The 19,349-nt window shown below is 50.6% G+C and overlaps 4 protein-coding genes across 4 annotated transcripts; 2 read left to right on the forward strand and 2 right to left on the reverse strand.

The window, feature by feature from the left end:
• Window positions 1-1,255: 1,255 nt before the first annotated feature.
• Window positions 1,256-1,838, forward strand: COL26b_003266 (uncharacterized protein; the record flags this gene model as incomplete). The annotated part of the gene is made up of 2 exons (XM_053176166.1): window positions 1,256-1,341; window positions 1,394-1,838. 2 exons carry the CDS (start codon window positions 1,256-1,258, stop codon window positions 1,836-1,838), a joined length of 531 nt encoding a protein of 176 aa, XP_053039787.1.
• An 877-nt stretch (window positions 1,839-2,715) lies between these two features.
• On the forward strand, window positions 2,716-3,406 carry COL26b_003267 (uncharacterized protein; the record flags this gene model as incomplete). The annotated part of the gene is made up of 2 exons (XM_053176167.1): window positions 2,716-2,990; window positions 3,043-3,406. 2 exons carry the CDS (start codon window positions 2,716-2,718, stop codon window positions 3,404-3,406), a joined length of 639 nt encoding a protein of 212 aa, XP_053039788.1.
• A 6,676-nt stretch (window positions 3,407-10,082) lies between these two features.
• COL26b_003268 (uncharacterized protein) lies at window positions 10,083-12,509 on the reverse strand (the record flags this gene model as incomplete). Its single annotated transcript, XM_053176168.1, has 1 exon — window positions 10,083-12,509. One exon carries the CDS (start codon window positions 12,507-12,509, stop codon window positions 10,083-10,085), a length of 2,427 nt encoding a protein of 808 aa, XP_053039789.1.
• Window positions 12,510-13,460: 951 nt separating this feature from the next.
• Window positions 13,461-15,206, reverse strand: COL26b_003269 (uncharacterized protein; the record flags this gene model as incomplete). The annotated part of the gene is made up of 1 exon (XM_053176169.1): window positions 13,461-15,206. The coding sequence occupies one exon, from the start codon at window positions 15,204-15,206 to the stop codon at window positions 13,461-13,463; it is 1,746 nt and encodes a 581-aa protein (XP_053039790.1).
• Window positions 15,207-19,349: the final 4,143 nt, after the last annotated feature.

Here is a 19,349-nt window from a genome sequence, read left to right on the forward strand (position 1 = left end):
AGCCAAATATCAACACTCTGCTGACGAACGCAGCGACATCCGTGAACGATGCGTTTGAAACGCTGCGAGGCATAGATATTTCTAGATCGGAATCACCAGAGAGCGACGCATTGCTCACGTACTATCACGTCCTGTCCATCCTGCGGCAGGTGCCGCTTCGGAAGCTGTACGAGTTCTCTGGTTGGCAGGTGACCGAGCCTCAAATCGAAGCGGCGAGAGAATATCTCCAGAAGTGGATGCGAAACAAACCCTCGCATGCCCGGAAATGTCTCTGGCATGCGGCGGTGGTTTTCAAGATCCTTCGAAACAAGAAACACTTTTCGTGCGACAGCCCTTTTTGTATGTTGGTGGTCGCTCTTTACATCTGGGCTTTTGACCAGTTTGCGCAAATCAAGGAGAACATGTCGCCTAGTGATGCGGTCAATTGCGTTGGGACGGATCGGCCAACGAGGGTTGATCTGCTGCAGGATGAAAAGGAATTAGAAGAGTGGCTGGAAAATGGAAGCTCGAGTGTTCACATCACGGGTGTAGGGGTCCTGAAGAGCACTAAGAGTGGTGCTCGGATGATCTCCGAGTGTCGAAGGATTCTCCTGTCTGCCAGTGGCTGGTCGCCATTGTGTAGTTTCTTAGCTGGCGCTTGGGAACGGGTCTCTGGGGGTGGTCGACCACACGATTGGAGTGAAGCGTAACAATTGTAGGATTTACGAAAAAGCCACTCGCCGATTACTTCGGGCTGATCAATGAGGTTCAAGCTTTAGTTGAACTCAAAGAGCTGCTGGCTAACCAACCGGTCCCTGTCAAAGGGTCTTGGATCCGTGCATGCCACACCCTGTAGTCGGACATTTTCCCATCTGAGAATAGTCTTCAATCCTTCTTGGAGTTGATGTCTTTAAATACAGAATCGGCGCACTAAGCCCTACAGCCCATAGCAACGGTGGTTGGGTTAGTGTGAAAAGGTTGTAAAGAGTGTGTGGTTCTAGTGCTTGATGCCCAGTCCCTTGCGTCGCGAAAGTCACAGAGCATGGACATCAATACAATCCAAAGTTGATGACTACCAAGATGGTGCGACGATGACAGTTGCCATAGAGTTGCTTCATAGTTCCGCTCGTTCTACCGTCCATGTTTGACGAGGTATCAGGCGGTATATAAAGTCTGGCGCCCCTCTTTCGTTGAACTGTGGTCCTTCACGCCATCTCAGTCAGCCCATTGCGTTCCAATCCCGCATCAACTCCATTCACTTACTCCATATATAATCATGGGTAAAGATTGCCAAAAGTCGCCGGTGAAGACGGCGTTGAAGTGCTTCGTCGGTGCATGGGGCTTCATTAACTCGACGCTGGTGTAAGTCTCATTCGTTTACCCCAATTCACTGTCGCTAACAAAAGTACTGCAGCAACACCACGTCTGGCGATATCATCACCCAGGACTGGGCCTACCCCGTCCCCTCCGGCATGTCTCTGTTCACGCCTAATGGCTACACTGCGTTGCTGGTCACCGCAAACGACACAACTCGACCCGACCTCCGACCGCAGGGGCTTGACCAAAGCAACCCAAGCTCCTCGCCTGATTCAGAGTGGGCCAAAATTGGCAAGTACAGCGTCGCTGGCGCTGGGCCTTTCCATCTGTCCAACGTGACTGGCGAGAAGGGCTCCGAGGGTCCAGAGGGTGTGCAAACCGGAGAGTTCCTGACGTCTACGCTCCCGGCTCGCCTTGGTCCTTACGAGTTCACCTTCAAGTTTTACAACGACTGCGCTGCTTGGAACCTTCATCAGGATGTTGGGGCTGGGCTTCAGAGGGTTGCATGGTACTACAGGCTGCCTGATCAGGATGAGGATTAAATTCCTTAAGAACGAAAAGGCGATCTTGAATAAGTACGATTGTCAAATGATTTTGCTTGAACTCTTGGAATATGGCCACCAGAAGCGTGTATTACTTTTCGCCGATAGTCCTGTTCTCTTACTTGGACGGATACGGACAATAAAGACGATGGATGGATCATAGGGGTGAGGGGAGACAATAGGGACAAATTAGAACAGAGACGTCGGGGGCAATAGAAACGATCAGAAAGACAGATCTAGCCAATATCGACAATCGGGATGATATATTGGAGAGCTGTTTCTCAAAACATAATTACCAACGCAGTCTTTGAACACAGCGCTCCCCCTTTCAAAATGCAAGACTGTACTTTGCAGACAAAGAGTTCGTTTTCCTGCCTAATACCCGAGCCTTTCCTTGCTACTAGTCGCGACATCAATCACCTGCTTCATCTCCAGCAGTCTCTCGTTCCAGGTAGAAGAAGCTTGGTAGAGGTTACAAAAACGTATATCGGCATCGATGAAAAACATCAAATATTACTTGCAGTTCGCTTTCCTTCATAGCAATCTTTTGGCTGATTCGACGAAGCGTTGTAGGAAATTTGCAATCACAACGAATGCCACGAATGGTTAGCGCTCCACTCCATGAGTCGGGAATTGGCCTAAAGTCCGATTGACTTGTGAGAAGACAGCAACTTGCTGCACAATGAGGGGCCGATGTGCCCCGTGGCTGCAGGTTCGGGCCAATCTCAAGCAGGCTGTACTATGCGCGGTTCTCGCCAAGCAAACGACACGGCCAACGCGTGCTGACGATATTGCATCGTCTTTCCCCGCACGATATCACGCTCGAGACAAATCTTGATTACAGAGAAGCAGGCCGCATTCTTACTTCTCAGCTTTCATGGCGAACCGTGAGTTCGTCTTCTTTTACGCACCAACATGGGACTACCCACCAGAAGGACCGATCAAGCTCGGCAACATCATCACATCGGTTAAGAAGCCGCATCTTCCGATTTCCTGCATCCCGCCGCTGGAGGAAGATGGGATCTTCAGAACGCAGAAGAGAAGCGTCAAGTATACGAAAGAGAAGATGCGAAGTGGGAAGTTCTCCATCTTGACAAAGTTTCTGAGCATTCTCGGTTTTGGCATCGACGTCGGAGCGGAAGTTACCAAAGGGTAAGGTCCATCGTAGTCGAACAGTTGCAACGCAGTATGCTCACGGGATTAGCGATGAGGAATCCTTCATTTTCAGCACTATCGACACCACCCAGTTCAACCCTTCACTGACTTACCTCCAACACTCCATCGAGAACACCAACGTCCGTCGTTTCCTGCAAGCCGCACGTTACCGTAAGCCTGTATATGTCATCACCGGAATTAAGGTCGTCAAGGGAGCCGAAGCCAACACCTCTAAGTCTAGGGGCATTGGTGGCAACATCGCCGTGGAGGTTGACGGTACCCTTCTCAGTGGCGGCACCGTTCCAGTTGGAGGAGGCCCCGGCGTAGAGGGAAAAGTTAATGACAAGAAAGGGACCAGTTGGGGTGGCAGTAGCGACTTCGTCTTGCGTTCCGCGTCAGCCGGGTACTTGTGAACAAGGCTGATCAGGTTTCAAGCGAGGAAGAGTATTTAAAGGGAGCGATGCTAGGAGAATATAGCCAGCCGACGAAAGAATTATTACTGGCAATCACTAGAGTAGATGAGCCGAGGGCTGAAGAAGAAGGCTACGAAGCCAAGGAGCTGATGGATGATGGCAGTTTGGTGCTTTGCGCGATTCCACAAGACGAAGAGTTAGACGGGGATGACTGAGATGCAGCATTACGCGAACCTACTATGTCGCATTTCGTTGTGTCCATCATCAGACCATACAATTACCCAATACATCTCGCCTATCTTTTCAACGTTTCTAGAAACTCATAGTTCACACCCTCCAGTTCCCTACCAAATAGATTATGTTCATGCAGACTTAGCTCGATGTACGAATAGCCGTCCGTAGACTTGTACCTCGGCCCACGTTCAGCGCACCGTCTTAACAACGCTTCCATATTTTCCTTGCGACTGAATTCAGATGATTTCTCGGGTGACAGATGTAGTCGCGCATATTGTAGAAGAAAAGCCGAGATGCCTGCAAGGATAGGCGTGGCATAAGAAGTTCCGGACCGGGAAACGTACTCTTCAGTACCAGGCCATGCCGAGAGAACCGACTCTCCCACGGTTGAGAAGTTCATCGTACTTGCTTCTGGAGGCGGACTGAAGTCAGATACTTTGCCTTTGGTGTTGGTCGAATGCACGCAAATGACGTGAGGACTACTGGCAGGGTACGCCCGGCCAGAATTGCCGCCGTTGTTCGAAGCAGCGGCAAACATCAAAACCTGTTTGGAATATGCCATGTCTATTGACTTTCGGAGACCGTCATGGCCTGGAAAGTTTGAAGTAGGCCAGCCGAAAGACATCGATATGATGTCCACGCGCCATACGTCAACTGCGTGGCCGATAGCCTAGGATTCAAATCTTAGCTATCATAATCCTGAAGCAGGAGAACGCGGCATATCGAGGTCGAAGCTGCCATAGATAGGTATTAAACTTACTCTCTGTACAACCTCTGCATCGGGCAACGTATTATCGTCCGCAACTTTGATTACATAGAGATCGGCATCAGGAGCGTAGTCGAGGATCAGATTTGCCGCAAAGGTGCCATGCCCAGTCGTATCTGTCACCCTACGCTTGCGAGACGTGTCGTAAAAATTGTGCTTCCCTTTGATGTCTCTGTGAGCCTCCAGTAAAACATGATCCTCGTCAATTCCCGTGTCAAGGATGGCAATCCTAATGGGGCTTTCCAAATAAGATGGGATGTATTTCTCGATGAACTTCTCATAAACACTCAAGTACCTCCGCTTCCAATCGTCGTAGTTGTTGGATCTGGAGGTAGAATTAGTCTGAAATCCTTGAAATCCCATTTTTGAAACTCGATGATTTTGTAGAGTAACACGTGAAAGCTTACATCTGGCCTTTCTCGTCATCAAAAAAGTGACCTTGAGCATCGCCGACGCTGAGACTAGAGCTCGTTACAACCTGCCGTCCTGGTGTGTAGGAAAACGTTGAAGATATCCTTGACCTAAAATCTGTACTCGCCACGCGTTTGGCAAAGGCTTGAACAGACAACGCTGTTGATGGCGCAGGTGTTTTTGAATATTTCTCGGCGCCGCCGTGCCCCGAATGCATCTGCTTTTCGCTGTACATTGCCTTTCCCCATTGCGAGAAATCTATGTTCCTCGCGAACTTGTCGACGCCGTCGAGTGGTATGTCACTGAAGCCGTGGACCAGATGCAGCTCAAGCGGTCGAACAACCTTCTCATATATTCTCGATCTGAGTGTCTCAGGACCGAGGGGATTCTGGTGTTCATCTTCCCAAAGTTCGGCGTCCAGACAATTCTCAATAGCAAGAATGAGGTTCCGAAAGTCCCCTGGTATTTCGGATTTTAAGCCATTCTGCTCACAATCGCTATCGTCATCTTCGTCTCTGTCTCCGTTGAATACCTGGTCCGTATCTACAAAAGCAACACGGCCATTTCGCTTTTCGAGAAGCTCAATTTGCCGCATTTCAGCCAGTGTTCTGAAACTCTTGACGAAATGGATTTCCATTAGAACGATAGCTAGGTCAATCAAAAAAGGACAAAGATGGCTCATATACATCTCGTCATCGTCGAGTACGTCGTCGTTATGGGTTTCGAGAGTGTCCTCGTGAAGCTCCGTCTGGATGAAAGGCCTTAACGGGACTTCGTTTGAGGTCGTCTGGAAAAATGCGATGTCCACAGATCCCCATCCTGGTTGAAGCCACGAAGTTTGGTGTAGATGGAGAACTGTGCAGCCGATGATAAGGGAGAGAACACGTTTCGTTTTCTCCGTGAAGCATTGGGGGCGCTCTTCTATGAATTTCGCGAGTGAGATAGCTTCGGTGGCTCTAGAAACGGGAAAGTTGGTCTTTTCGAAACCCATGTCGAATAGCTCATCGCCGGTAAGCTTCAACTTCAGTCGTCGTAAATGTATTGACTGCTGTGATTTGATTTCCAGCTGAGCACATAGCCTTTCGACTTTTCCTCGTACTCTGTGGGGATTCTTTTGAGGGGACGATGTGGTATCAGCTGGAATGTTGAAGCCAACCCGCGACCGTTTCACGTAGTGATCTGCATGGACGCGAATTTCGTGCCGTTCTTCCTCCCGTGAGAGAAACATGTCGAATTCAAGATCCCCATGACATTTGGCGTCAACATAGCGCCTTTGTGCCCGATGGGAACTAGTCCTGGACGGCTGTCGATACGTGCTCAGCTGAAACTTCGCGTCGAATTGACGGGGCAGTGAGCAACTGCAAGTCTTACAGCTGAGCAATGCGTTGTATACCGACTGCGCTGGCTTCCAAACCGTCATCGATGGCTCGCCGATGGGATGAAGTTGGGTCTTGTCCCCAGCATCTCCGATTAACTCTGCTGGAAATTGTTTGCATAACTCATCCGTGTAATTTCCTAAGATGCTTTCAAAACCTTTTCGCTCCTCTTCAGACCCGCTGGGCCTCAGCCATCGGCTGACAAAGGAGAGTTCTCCTCCGAGGGGGAGAGTTCGCCAAAGGCGATTGAGTAACCGCAGTCGATCTGAAGTTGTTGAGGGATAGGACAGTGATTCTTGAAGACCTGACCTTGGGATCAAAGAGTCCAAGTGTTGAAGGACTTTTTGGACTGCTGCAGGGTGCGCCTGAGGCGAGATTACCGTGTAGTCCCATAATATCAGGCAATAGTATGCGAGGTGGCTGTAAAATAATTTGTGTTCTCCGCTTGGACTGCGAAGTCGTGCAGTGGTGGCCATTTGTCGGAAAGTCTCAAAAGTCTCTCGAAGTAAGTTGGCATCCACAGTGCCGCCCTCATCCGGTTCCGCCATCACAGTGGTACTCCATGCAATGGCCAGCAGTAATTCAGGACTGAAATCGTAGAAGACTCCATGCGTGGATGTAGATGGTCAGATCACCAGTGCGGCCACATTGTTTGCCCAGCTATGTTTTGAGTACGTTCAGGAGACTAGAGGAGCAGGCGAGTAAGATGCTCAGGCTGACAGATAGCCAGGGAAATGCGGTGAAGGCGAAATGTCAGCCTACCAAAGAACTAACAGTCAACTCTGATGCCTTAACGTATGCGTCATAATGTGATCTTCATGATTGCGATCACCTATGCTCCATAGATGAAAAATAACATTCGTGGGAAATTTGGCTTTCCTAGATCAAATCACAGCAAAAATTGAAATGATAGGTCTCTTTGGCCATGAATTTGGCATACCAAGATGAAAATGAACGATACGGTCAGTGACGTCCTTGATAGTGCCCCCTCACTGGATAAACCAATCAAAACGTCTGTGGTCGTTGCCAAGCTGAATGGCTTCAAGGTGTGTGGAAGTGAGGAGTCGGAATCCATGATTGCGAAAGACTTAGTTTTTCACTGTCTACACGAATAGACAATAAGAGCTATGGTGTGTAACTCCATCTGTCCCATCGCATGACGGCCTCAATATACGGGCACCATAATCAGTCTCAGCGGACGTTCGCGAATAATGGAATCGAGGGACGATGGCCGTGAGGCTTTGCCGTCAACTAAGCCAGAGCCGACCGTTGCCGCTTCTGCCAACAAGTGTCTCGCATCGTTTGACGAAGCCCTTAAACGAGCTTCTATACGCAGCGAGAGAGACCTTTCGATGGTGGAAGACTACTGCGCTAGGTTTTCTACCTGGGCTGCCACAATGGGAGTATTTGAATCAGCACGAGCATCCATGGACCATCGACTCCGAGTCGCGCCGGATGTGCGAGACGTCGTGAACGGGTTGTTGGAGTCACTGAGTTACCGTATTTTGAAATGTGAGTTCATAATTCTCTCTTCTATAATGCTTCGTGCCGACGACGTCCCGACGACGTCCCTTGAAGTCGTGTGAACAGCGGATACTTGGCCTAACTCACTACACAGGCTCGACAATCTTCGACGAGCTACTGCAAAACGTGACGCCGACGGAGATACATCCCAAAAAAGTTCAATTGGAACAAGCCTTTTCGGAAATTGGGACAGAGATAAGTCATCTAAACAAGATTTCAAACACGATTAGAAGAGCCAGCAAAGAAATGCATATCCAGCGAGCCAGAAAATTTCTGATAACGGACGATGAAGGGACCGACATTGAAGCTACACTTTCCAATCAATTCGTCCGTATGATAAGAGACCGATTTCACCTGATCAGGGAAGATGTCGAACTCAGGGGAGATACGAAACTTGAACAACGACTCGTTCGCTCAATGATTCTGCGGTGGAAACGAGTACTGCATCGAAGACATCGCGAGGGTTTCGATGCCATCGAGATACGGCAGACCGGATCTAAAACATCCATGAACGTCCCAATGCTGTATGCGAAACGTTTCGATCGAAAGGCGAATGATGGAGAAGCCGTCCAGGCAAAAGCTTTCGCAGCGTCTACACCTTCTCCAGCTTCTCCTTCCATCGTCCGGAGTGCAGCAACGACACTGGACCCCACGAATCATAGGCGCGTGTCGTCAAGTCCCTCTGTGATCTCGAATAGCAAGACTATCGGCTGGGGTAGGAGCTTGGTATTCCCCGAAGCACCGGGTTCCTTGAAGAGGCGAGAGCATGAAGAACGGATGAGTGCAATCAAAGTCGACATAGACACAAAATTGGGAGGGTCAGACATGTCAAGCGAGCGTATCATCAAACTTGAAGAATCGAAAAACGCAAGCTTGAAAGCAGCGGGCGAGATCACTTGCCCGTATTGTCTTTATGCCCTGCCAGCCGAAAATGTCTTTATCAAGGAAAAATGGGAGTAGGTACATTTCCAGTGTAATCGCATATTCCACGGTCATGGCACCAAGTATGGCCTCTATCAAGCTGTAGCTAACAAAGGATTAGACGTCATGTCCAAAAAGACCTGCACCCTTACGTTTGCCTTTTCAAGGAATGTGGTCAGGAGGACATATTGTTTAGCAACGGCGACGAATGGCTAAGACACATGAATCAACACGCGAAATGTTGGAGATGTTCTTCTGGCCATGAGCTCTGTCAATTTTTGTCGCGCACCGAGTACATGCAACACATGCGAGAGACCCATGTGGTCACTTTGACTGACGATCGACTTCGTACTTTGGCCAATGTGTCGGCTCGCAACAGAAAGCCGCTTTTTTCAGCCTGCCCGCTTTGCGGAGACAACAAACCTGAAACGTTGGAAACGTTGGAAACCCACATCGCTGAGCATTTGAGGTTCTTAGCGCTTCGATCGCTGCCAATGTACTCGGAAACTTCGCCGGATGACATCGGAAGTAATAACAATACGAATGACTCGTTCTTTGAGAGTCAAAGCCACACTGGAAATTGTTCATCTTCCGAAGACAATGCACCACTCGAGTTCATTGACGACAACCCTGAATCCCCCCAAATTGCGACCGAGGACACGCAAAATATGCCTGAGTACATGAAACATTTGCCTGACTACCCCGAAAGCCAGATCAAGGCTTGGATACACGTTTGCGAAGAAATAGCTGCGTCATCGCAAAATGTCCAAGGCATGGAGGATGACGTGGTTTTGCAGTCACTGTCACAAGGGAGGCCCGACAAACCTTTGCCATTCATGTCAGTTTGGGGCAGTAGGACCGAGAAAGTCTGGCCTTCACTACCACTCCAAATTCCCGGCGTTCCAACTGAAGATGTGGACAAACGGCTCTCACAAATTGTGAACATCTTAGCACACCACATGAAACGTAACTATTCTGTTCAGCGCCCGCGGCAGCCCATATCCTTGAGGCGTTGTATGGTGGGCAAAACCCCCGAAACGGCAGTACCTGGTATTGTTGTTTTGTGTCACAGGAATGATATTAGTCCTCTATCAAAGTTGCTTGATACTAAACTTTTATCATCTCTCGGTATCAGTCCTCTATCCAAGTCGCTGGGTACTATGCTTTTATCATCTCTCAATATCAGAAAGAGTCGGCATCACACATCTGAGGATCCAGCTTTCCTTGCTGAGCCTCGCTTCACTTTGTACTATGCGATTGCCAATCTTCAGCATGTATGAAGACCTGGAGACTAGATGGGGCGGCCATATCATAAACCCTTCAACCCCCCTGCTCTTAAATAAGTTGAACACGAGGACAGGTGCCTCAAAAGGTAACTGCCTTTCAAGTAAATTAGAACATAATAACATATGCACCATACGTCATGATAGAGGTGCTTCATGAATTAATCTCGAGCAGGTATGAAAACCGTTCTAGCTACACAAGGCACGCCATCCTTAGATAATGCAAATAGATACCAAGGTCCAGGAATGAGAACACCCGAGTCATCTGGAAGTTTCACTGTGTACTTGCCAGCCCCGTTCTTCTTGACGTCAGTCAACGGCACGCGACGTTGGTCCGAGTTGATACTGTGTGTCGCGCTTCCCATCCGAACCATCGCAAATGAGGCACCATCAAGCCCACCCTCAAGCGTAATCGTGATTGAGAATCCAACCTTGACTGAAGTGGCGGAGATGCTCGAAATCACAGGCCGCTTTGCCAATTCACCCGCGGCGGTGAACAAGTAAGGCGGAGAAAAGATCTCGCCGTCAAAGTGATCCTTGGCGCGGTCACACCAAGACAGGTCGCTGCCCTGGGCAGCAGGACACATACCCCCGCCGCCCACGAAGACCGTAGCGTCCGGTAGAAGAATTCCAACGGCGTGATAGTTGCGCGGAACCGTAGCAGGAGCCATCTGAGTCCAGCCCCTTGTCTTGGGATCCCAGATCTCAGGGATCAGCACAGAGTCTGTGTCAGTAAAGACCAAGGACCGGCGCTGTCCGCCCGTCACGATAACCTTGCCGTCTGGAAGCACGATGGCGTTCGCAAAGCCACGAGGAAAGTTCATATCCGGGAGAATCTCCACAGTCGCCGGCACACCGGGATCCGTGATGGTGATAAGATGGGTTGCCTTCGTGCCGTCACTGTCGGTATAATCCTGGCTTCCTCCTGCAGTAAGAATCTTTCCGACATCGAACATGACGTTGACGCCGCACATCTGGTCCATGACGTTCGTGCGGACGCCTCCTGGAGAAACAGAGCCGCCATTGTTGGTGCTGTACCAGTTCATCGCTTTACTAGGGCCAGCTTGGAAGACGGAACCGTTGCGCCAGCCGTAAAGCCACGCGTGGTTGTCTTCACGCCACGGTCCCTCTCGATCAGTCGTCAGTAGCGGGGTAGGGTCGGTTCCCTGGAGGAGAGTCCACTTGTTCTGGACAGGATCATAAGCCTCGCCTGTCTTTCCGCCAATGGGGCCTGTGAATGATCCTCCGATGGTGAAGACGCGGCCATCTGATAACGTAGCTGACGTCTGATATCCACGGGCGATGACCATATCGGCTGCGCGAGTGAACTCGTTCGTAGCAGGGTCGTATATACTAACAGCTTCGGCATTCTCGCCGCCAGAGATAACGATCTTGCCAGAGGCAAGTGAGCTGATCCCAGGGCAAAACATGTCGTGCTTCGTGTTTGTGATAGTCCGCTGAGAGACTGCGCCAGTCAGGAAGTTGTAGTCCGCGAACTGCGTGATGCCAGTAGGTCCGCTAAACGCGCGGTCACCCCATGAAGAGAACACAAGAAGTCTCGATGAAGAAGGCTGAGCCGGCACGACGTAGGCAGCAACGGGGATAATCGGGAACTGGATCACATCCGACCACCGGCCGACCTTTGACGTAGCCTTGGACGTGCTAGCCTTGATCATCTGTAGGGAGGTGAATTGGCGGTTGAACTTCCAATCTGACGCGGCGGCCACAGTTCCCTTGATGTGGCAAACACTGTTCTGCATATCGTAGACGGCATAGACGCAGTCCTGGTTCGTGGTACAGCTTTCGGCACAAGCTTGAACGGAAGCACAGCCGTCAATAATGTTGACGCTAGGGACAGTGAAGTCTGCGTTCTTGCAAGTCGCGAAGCTAGCGCCGTTCTGGGTGGTGATGTTGGAGTAGCCACCTGAGCAGCTGGTAATGCCGTCACCATCTGCGAGGACAGAGACTTTGCTTATCGAGTCGAAGCCAGGCTGGTATGCCCACTGAAGTTCTTTCGGTTCCGCTTTGATGTAGCACTTCGAGCTTGACTTTTGGAAAACGGCTCTCAAGCAGGATGAGTCGTTGCCACATTCGATAGCGCATGCTTCGATCGACGTGACTCCGTCAACATCCCGAACCGTGGTGCCTTGATAATCTGTGTTCGGGCAGGCTGCCAAAATGGCTCCGGAGGAAGTGACGTTCGTTGCGCCAGTTGGGCAAGATTGGATAGGTGCGCCATTGCTCAGCTTGGAGACGAGTCTGATGGTCGTGAAGCGAGCGTCTGTGGCCCATGTGAGACCATCCTTGGCCTTGAGATGGCAGCCGAAGTTGGCCTTGTCGTAGACTGCCTTGTCACATTGGGGATCTTGACTACAGGCTTGGGCGCAGTCAAACAATGTGGCGACAGTGTCAACGAACTTGGTCGTTGTTCCCTGGTAGTCGGTTTGATGGCAGACGGCCCAGGTGGAAGAGCCGTCGGCTGCGGTGATGTTCTCCTCGGCAGATGGACAACTCGAGAGTTGGGCTCGTGAAGTCTGAATTAGTGATAAAGACAGGAAAAGGAAAGAAAAGAGTGTGGTTCGGCCCATGATGCGGGTTGTTTGCGAAAGAGAGACGTGTGACACAACGGTGAGAACCTCACGATCAGTGGGAGTGGGGATGTGATCCCCTATTTGAAAGTCTACTCGGGCCGAACTACCTAATGACGTACGGACAGGAAGCCTTCCGCCCACCCCAGTCAACCGCAGGTGCAATATCTCATCGTCGAGCTTCCAAAAGAAATACGAGCGTCTATCTCCTAGATCGAACGGTGCATCTTGCTTGTTGGCTCTAGCATGAAACACGTGGGCTTGCTCAAGAGCCGAGAAGCCGATCGTAGACTTCTATTTGAGGCTTTCTTTCATAAACGGATCAATCACATAACAGGAGTCATGAAACTTAGGCTCAAATTCTGGCACCGTCAACGGTGGCTGCGGTGAATTTAAGATGTGGGCAGTCGGCGACGAATAACGCCGAGCCTTGGAAGCAGCCGATGGCTTCTGGGACAGTTCTTTGGCAGCGAATGTCCGTGTCGAAAAAGATGAAAGGGGTAGTGAATTTGGCGGACGTCTCTTAGCGGACAGAATGCGGATGTGGCTCGGCTTAGCGTTGAAATATGGTTGACACTATTGATTGCTTTGACTGAGCCATGCCAGGCGTAGCTGGTGTCCCTGAGCACGAGCACGGTGACCGTCGACGATCAGTAATAAACTATACGAGTCTCTTCAGGTCGACAGCTTAAACTCAATGGGCTAAGTCTCTGTTGGACTTGGCTCTGAAGTTTTTACTTTCTTGTGAGGCATTCTGCTTCAACCAGTTTATGCCGACGTTTAGACCGACGTACAAGACTCACGGCAGTTTAGAGGCACATCTCAATGGTGAAGGTCGATGATGTGTAATGGAATATACAGATTTTTGTCTATGTTTATGTACTGGTTTTACAAAGGAAAAAATGTCTATCGCAACAACTACTGCTTCCCACTCCAGTCAAATCCATTCTTCTAGTTGACATAGATGGTGCGGAACTTGCTGTCGACATGCCACCCAGCGCTGGACAGAGACGGGTTGCCCTTGTTGTAGCACGTCCATGTGGAAGGGTTGTACACAATCTTGTTGCATCCAGACTTTAATTTGCAGAGCAAGATGCAGGCAGTGTCGGAGAGAACGCCGTACCAAATATCCGTGGCAGGGTTGTTGGTGAAGTCACTGCTGGGGCAGACCGTGTACACAGTCTTGAGAACGGTGACGGTGTATGTCGGCGCCAAACACTGGGTGAGGGGAGTGTTATCGGCGACCTTGACAAGTGTCTGGAAGCCGGAGTTGACGTTCCAGTTGGAAGCGGCGACGCTGGGGCTGCCCTTGAGGTAGCAAATTTGGGTGGAGGGCCTGTAGACGGCCTTGGTGCAGCCAGAAGTCTTTTCGCATTGGGTTGCGCAGTCCTTGTTGGAGGTGTAGCCGTAGTAGATCTGAGGACTGGGTATCATGAAGTCGGTATCGGGGCAGACTGCGTACAGGCCGCCGTTGTTGCCGACTACATAGCTGGATGGGTTCGGGCAGCTGGAGATGGGGCCGGTACTGGAAGAGCCACCAGTCACTGCGGAGGTGGTGGGCTTGACGGATGTCGACAACGTGGAAGGCTTGCTGGTGGTGGAGGTTGTGAGGGCGATAGCTGGGATAGATGTGCTGCTAGTGATGGCAGCAAGAGTTGTCAGGCTGCTCGTGACGCCAGCAACAGATGTCAAAGAGCCAGAGTTGCCCTGAGGGCAAACGAAAGTACCAGGATCGGTGGTGAGAGAGTAAGAGTAAGCGTATTGAATGGTGTAAACATCGCTGCCAGAGGTGTATCCAGTGTTAACGGCGTAGCTCTTGTCCCAGGTGCGGGAGTAGAGAGCGCAGATCTGAGCCTGTGTGACGCCGTTCTTGACGAGGAGGTAGCTAGTGAAGAAATGGCACCTCAAACCATTGAACGGGTTGGTCTCTTGTGCTTGAGCAGCGCAGTCAGTTGCGCAGAGGGAAGGATCGTATGCGTTGTTGGTGTGAGACTTGAATGTGATGTAGCTGTTGCAGTCTGAAGGAGCGTTGATAGTAGCCTTGTCGGTAAAAGTTGCGTTGTAGCCTGAGACGGGGTAGTCAGGGGCGGTGAGCTGGTATCCATTGGAGCCGGCAATCACGATGTGGAAGTCGTTTCTCCATCCACCGCTATTTGTGGCAGTAGATGGTCCAATGCCGACACCCCAGAAACTGCACTTGATGACTGTTGTACTATTGGGGTTGGGGCAGCTAGCGGCGGGATCGACGGTCGGGTCGCGCTCGAAGAAGATGTTAAAAGCGGCACATCCATCAGTCTTGGCACAGTCTGCTGCGCAGAGAGAAGGATCGTAGGTCGCATAAGTGCTGTAGCCTTGGTATGCCGAGGCTGAGGTGGCAGACTGGAGATTCTGGAAAGTCCGGTACCAGCCAGAAGGAGTGATGGCCGAGTTGGCGGCGTTGGAGAAGTCGGTGTCAGCAAGGAAGGCCTGGTCCGTGTCAGGAGACGGGACCGGGCCGCTGCCCACAGGGAGAGCGCCGCAGTCGCGGGCGATCAACTTCTTGCCAAGATCACGCTTGGATGCTGCGACGGTCTGGTTGCCGACTCCGATGGGGACGGATTCCAAGGCGGGAGCGGGGATGCTTGCAAGCTCTGAAAGAGTGAGGAGCTGAGCAGCACCAGTTGCCGCGAAGGCGGCCAGTGTAGCGAAGGTGCGCATGTTGGAAAGTGATTGTAGCTGAGTTGGTAAAAAGAATGTTAGTAAGAAGTGAGTGAAGAAGCTGTGTGAAGGAATGGCTGTGAAGGCTGGTTGAAACAGAGATGAGCGACTCGTCTCAAGAGTTATATATCAGAAAGTTACGACGATGGACTCTGTCAGGCCATAACAGAATTGCAAGCTACAAACCGTTCCTTTGAGCCACAAAGAAAGAGCACGTTATGGACTGACGTCTGCTCTAGCGGAGAGAAGCCAAGGACCGGAGGGCCGAACATGTCAAGTTAGAGTCGCTGGACTCGGGAGACAAACAAGGACTCGGCACGCCATGCAGCTGGGCAGAAGTGGTAGCCGACTTGGCAGTCGGAGACCCCAGGAATAACAGAACCACGTGGGAGGCACCTGTCAGGTAAAACTGTCACAAAGAGCCTTTGTGTGTATGAGATGGTTGAGCCGAGAGTATGTCATGGACAACAAAGACTCACTCTCAAGTGGCTGAACGTTAGCCTCCATGACATCGGTTGACAGCTGAAGGCATTAGTCTTGATTCGGATGGTGCTCCGTTCCGCCACAAATCGTGTTGACAGCCACTGCGTTGACTGGCATCGGCAGAGCTACAGCACAAAGAAGTCCAATGCGATACCGAGCATTAAGTCGGGTGCCAGTAGACCGTTGAGTGACGGCTAGAATCCAATCTGCCACGAGACTTGATGAATATGCGAAGAGGAAAGGTCGGCCTTCGGGATCGCCTGGTTGCCTGTAGCTAATTTTACATGGGCCCAATCCGGCCCGTGGATTTAGAGTTTTGGTGCCGTGCTTGGAATTAGGTACTGGATTGTTTACTGACTTTTGCACTTGTAACATCGAAGAGATTGATGTGATGAGTTGACTGATCAAATCAAGGCTGACTAAAAGTCCTGTTGAGTACCTGTCCATCTGCAGCCCTCACTCCGCACGTATCAATAGCTTTTACCCAACAACCTGGGTTCCATCCAAGCCAATGCATACCGCATGTGCCCTGCCAGTCTGCTTCAGAACTCAATATATTCGTGTGCAGGCAGGCGATTTTGGATGATATCATCAGCGTTCAACATATCTGTGCTAGACACGCGATGCTCCGCAGCCGCGCGGTCCGGAACAATGCCTGAAGCAACGTGACGCTCTATCAGTCTTGCCCGAGACAACTCGCGATCAATGTTCAGAAACCACAACTCATCCATAAGACTAGCAGCGGAACGCCAAGGTTCCCTGTCAAGACTCAAATACAACCCCTCGAAGACTATGATGCGAGCCTCTTTTGGTACGCAAATGTCGTCTTCCACAGGATCCTTCACCGCATGGTCGAAGCTTGGTGCGAAGATTTGGGGTGTGGCGTTGGTCACTGGTTCTCGAAGAGCTTGAACCAGGCGATGGAACCGCTCCGAATCGAAGGTGAACGCAGCGCCCCGGCGATGGATAGCTTCAGCTGGATTGGGCATTGCTGCTAGCTGTGATCTATACAGATGGAATCCATCCATGGGGATCATAGTGACAAAGTTTTCTGTAGGTTGTGCACTCTGGAGCTTTGCTGCTATGGCTGTTGCCAAAGTCGTTTTGCCTGATCCCGGAACACCAGATATCGCAATCATAACACGGCTGCTGGGATCATGTAGTTCATGCAAGCCTATACTGTTTGTTAGCCTTATTTCTCGCCAAATCCTTCAGTCCACGTCGGCGAAACGTACGGAGAACCTTCGCAGCCAATCGGTCAAGCTGTGTAGTGTACACATCTGTCACGACATCGGGCTGTGTCTTGAGCGTCATGTTAGATTGATGGCTTCAGTATATTATGGAGGCAGAGTTTTAACGAAAGGCGGCAGGCGAAGACTGAGTTGAGGACGGCGCTTTTGTTTGTTCCTTCAAGATGTACCTTTCTGCCACTCACTAATATTTTCGAAAACACGCGGCTTCTGCAGCACTTGTTTGACCGGGGAGACTGACGGGTCGTTCCTGGCTTGCACCACTCCACCACGATCGCCGTCGGACCGTGTCAAGTCCGACAGAAGGTCATCTGCAGCCAGATAAAAAAGTGGATTTACCATGTGTAATATGAAGCTTAATAGTTCAACGTCAGCGATCGCAATGCATCGGTCTTCTTTGATGATAGCCCTAGTAGAGCTTACCTATGTCTTCCTCCAGCCTATCCGTAAAATTCTCAATACAACTAGACGTTTGATATAAGAAAACGCCTTGTCGACAGTGATGCGACCAGAATCCTCTTTCTCGGCGTTAGCCGGAGCGGTCGATGATCTGCTTGTTCTTCACGGGCCGTGTCCGCGCCGCTTCCCATGGATTCATGCAGGGATGCGCAAATGACCCGATACCACCACCAATCGTGTGAGATCGTGGTCACCCTGCAGTTTCCGCGGATCTTACCAGAGGCACTTGCCCCGAAGAGCTGGTCATGGCGGGGTATCTCAATTGGAGGTTCGCGACGCGTGGAGACAGCGAGAAAAGGAGTCACATAAATGATCCGGTCATACCACGCGGGTGGAAACAATCCACATCGTGTTCTTAATCATTTATTCAGTCAGGTTTTCCTCCACACTGCTAAATGACCCAAAATAATTTCACATTAAGTCAACTTCGTCCCAGCACTTTGAAGCAACTCTGTGATCTCCAAGGTAGTATAGCGGAAGTCGTAGAACTCAACGGGCAATACACACTCAGATATTGGGCTTCGATGTTCTGCTACAGGAGTTCTAATTATGGTTTCGTAAAGTTGTGCCAAAGGCCAGCGCTTGCCACACGCATGGAGGATGAAGGCCAGGGTATGGAGGTTTGCGGGGACATCCGCATCGAGTGCCTTGGAGTATACTTGATTCAATTACCGCCAAGTTAGTCTTGGGGAGCATAGGCTGTAGAAATCGCGAGAGGCTTACCTATATAGAAGCGTGCCGCTACAAACAGTGGTGATATCAGATAAGGCGATTCGCGTTCAAGCTGGTCTGCTCCTATGCGGCGCACCTTGGCCGTCAAATTTTCACAGGCGTAGGTGCATCTAGTTGTGGCGAATGCCCACTGTAAGAAATAATTGTCAGCTGTACGGAGCGAAAGAAAACGATGAGGTGTTCGTACATGTTCAAAGGTCGTCTCGATTCCTTTCGGCATGGGCGCCATCTGCTGAAGCAAAACGATGATTGCCCTGATGGCTTAGGTTAGGCACCTCATGGCAAGTTTTGGGATGGGGAATGATCAGCGTACTCATTGAGAATACAGTTGGTGAGAGTAAAGAAAGACTCCATTTCTCCTCGAGGCAAATGTCCTGTCTCGTAGTTGATGAGCTGAAATACTGCAGCAACAAATTCTTCGCGCCAGTTCGTGAGTCTTTCGTCTAACCTTTGTGCTTCGGACTGCCAGTCAAGTCTCTGATCCAGCTTGTCTAAATCATAAGATCTGCCCAGAAACTCGCGGACAACCTTGAGCTCCTCTACTGAAAGCATGATGCAAAGGGCAAACCCCGATGCATACCGCGGTTCTGAGTCGGAGCGTTCTATCACAGTTGGCGTAGACGACCATTGAGACTCAAGGCAGGGTAGACTAGCACCGAAGGGTGATGGCGAGTAAGGCATAGAATGAGGAAGTCCCAGGGTCGAAATGGCGTCCAACATCTCAACCATCCAGAAAGCTCGCCTCGCTTCCTCTTGCACTATACTACTGCTCATAACATGACGATGCGTCATTCGTGCCCTGGACGTATATGTACAAGGAGGGCTTACTCCATGCCTTTGGAGATTTGGATGAGCGAGCAATCTATCGTAAAATTAGTAAAGCCAGTAAGTTCTGCTTCGTTTTTCTGATGAACTGCTGTACCGCTTGCATATTGCCAGAACATTCCAGAACCCTGTCAGTTGGCCTCTGGCGTAAAAATGACTAGATAGAATCAGGAGAGCCTGCACAGACTGGAGCGACGAGGTGGCGAGACCCTGAAGTAAGACCTGATCGCGAAGATCTGAGGCTCTTGCCTGGTGCCATGGTAAACTATCCGCCTGGTCAAATATCACCACAGCCGTGACAGCTTTATAGACCAGTTCCTGGTCAGGGCTCTCAAAGGCGGGGAGTCCTTGGAAGGAACCTTGGTGTAAGATAGGAAACCAAGGGTGATAGCTT

This window comes from Colletotrichum chrysophilum, assembly GCF_026319265.1.
Source record: "Colletotrichum chrysophilum strain AFK26 chromosome Unknown scaffold_18, whole genome shotgun sequence".
In the NCBI taxonomy this organism is placed as follows: domain Eukaryota; kingdom Fungi; phylum Ascomycota; class Sordariomycetes; order Glomerellales; family Glomerellaceae; genus Colletotrichum; species Colletotrichum chrysophilum.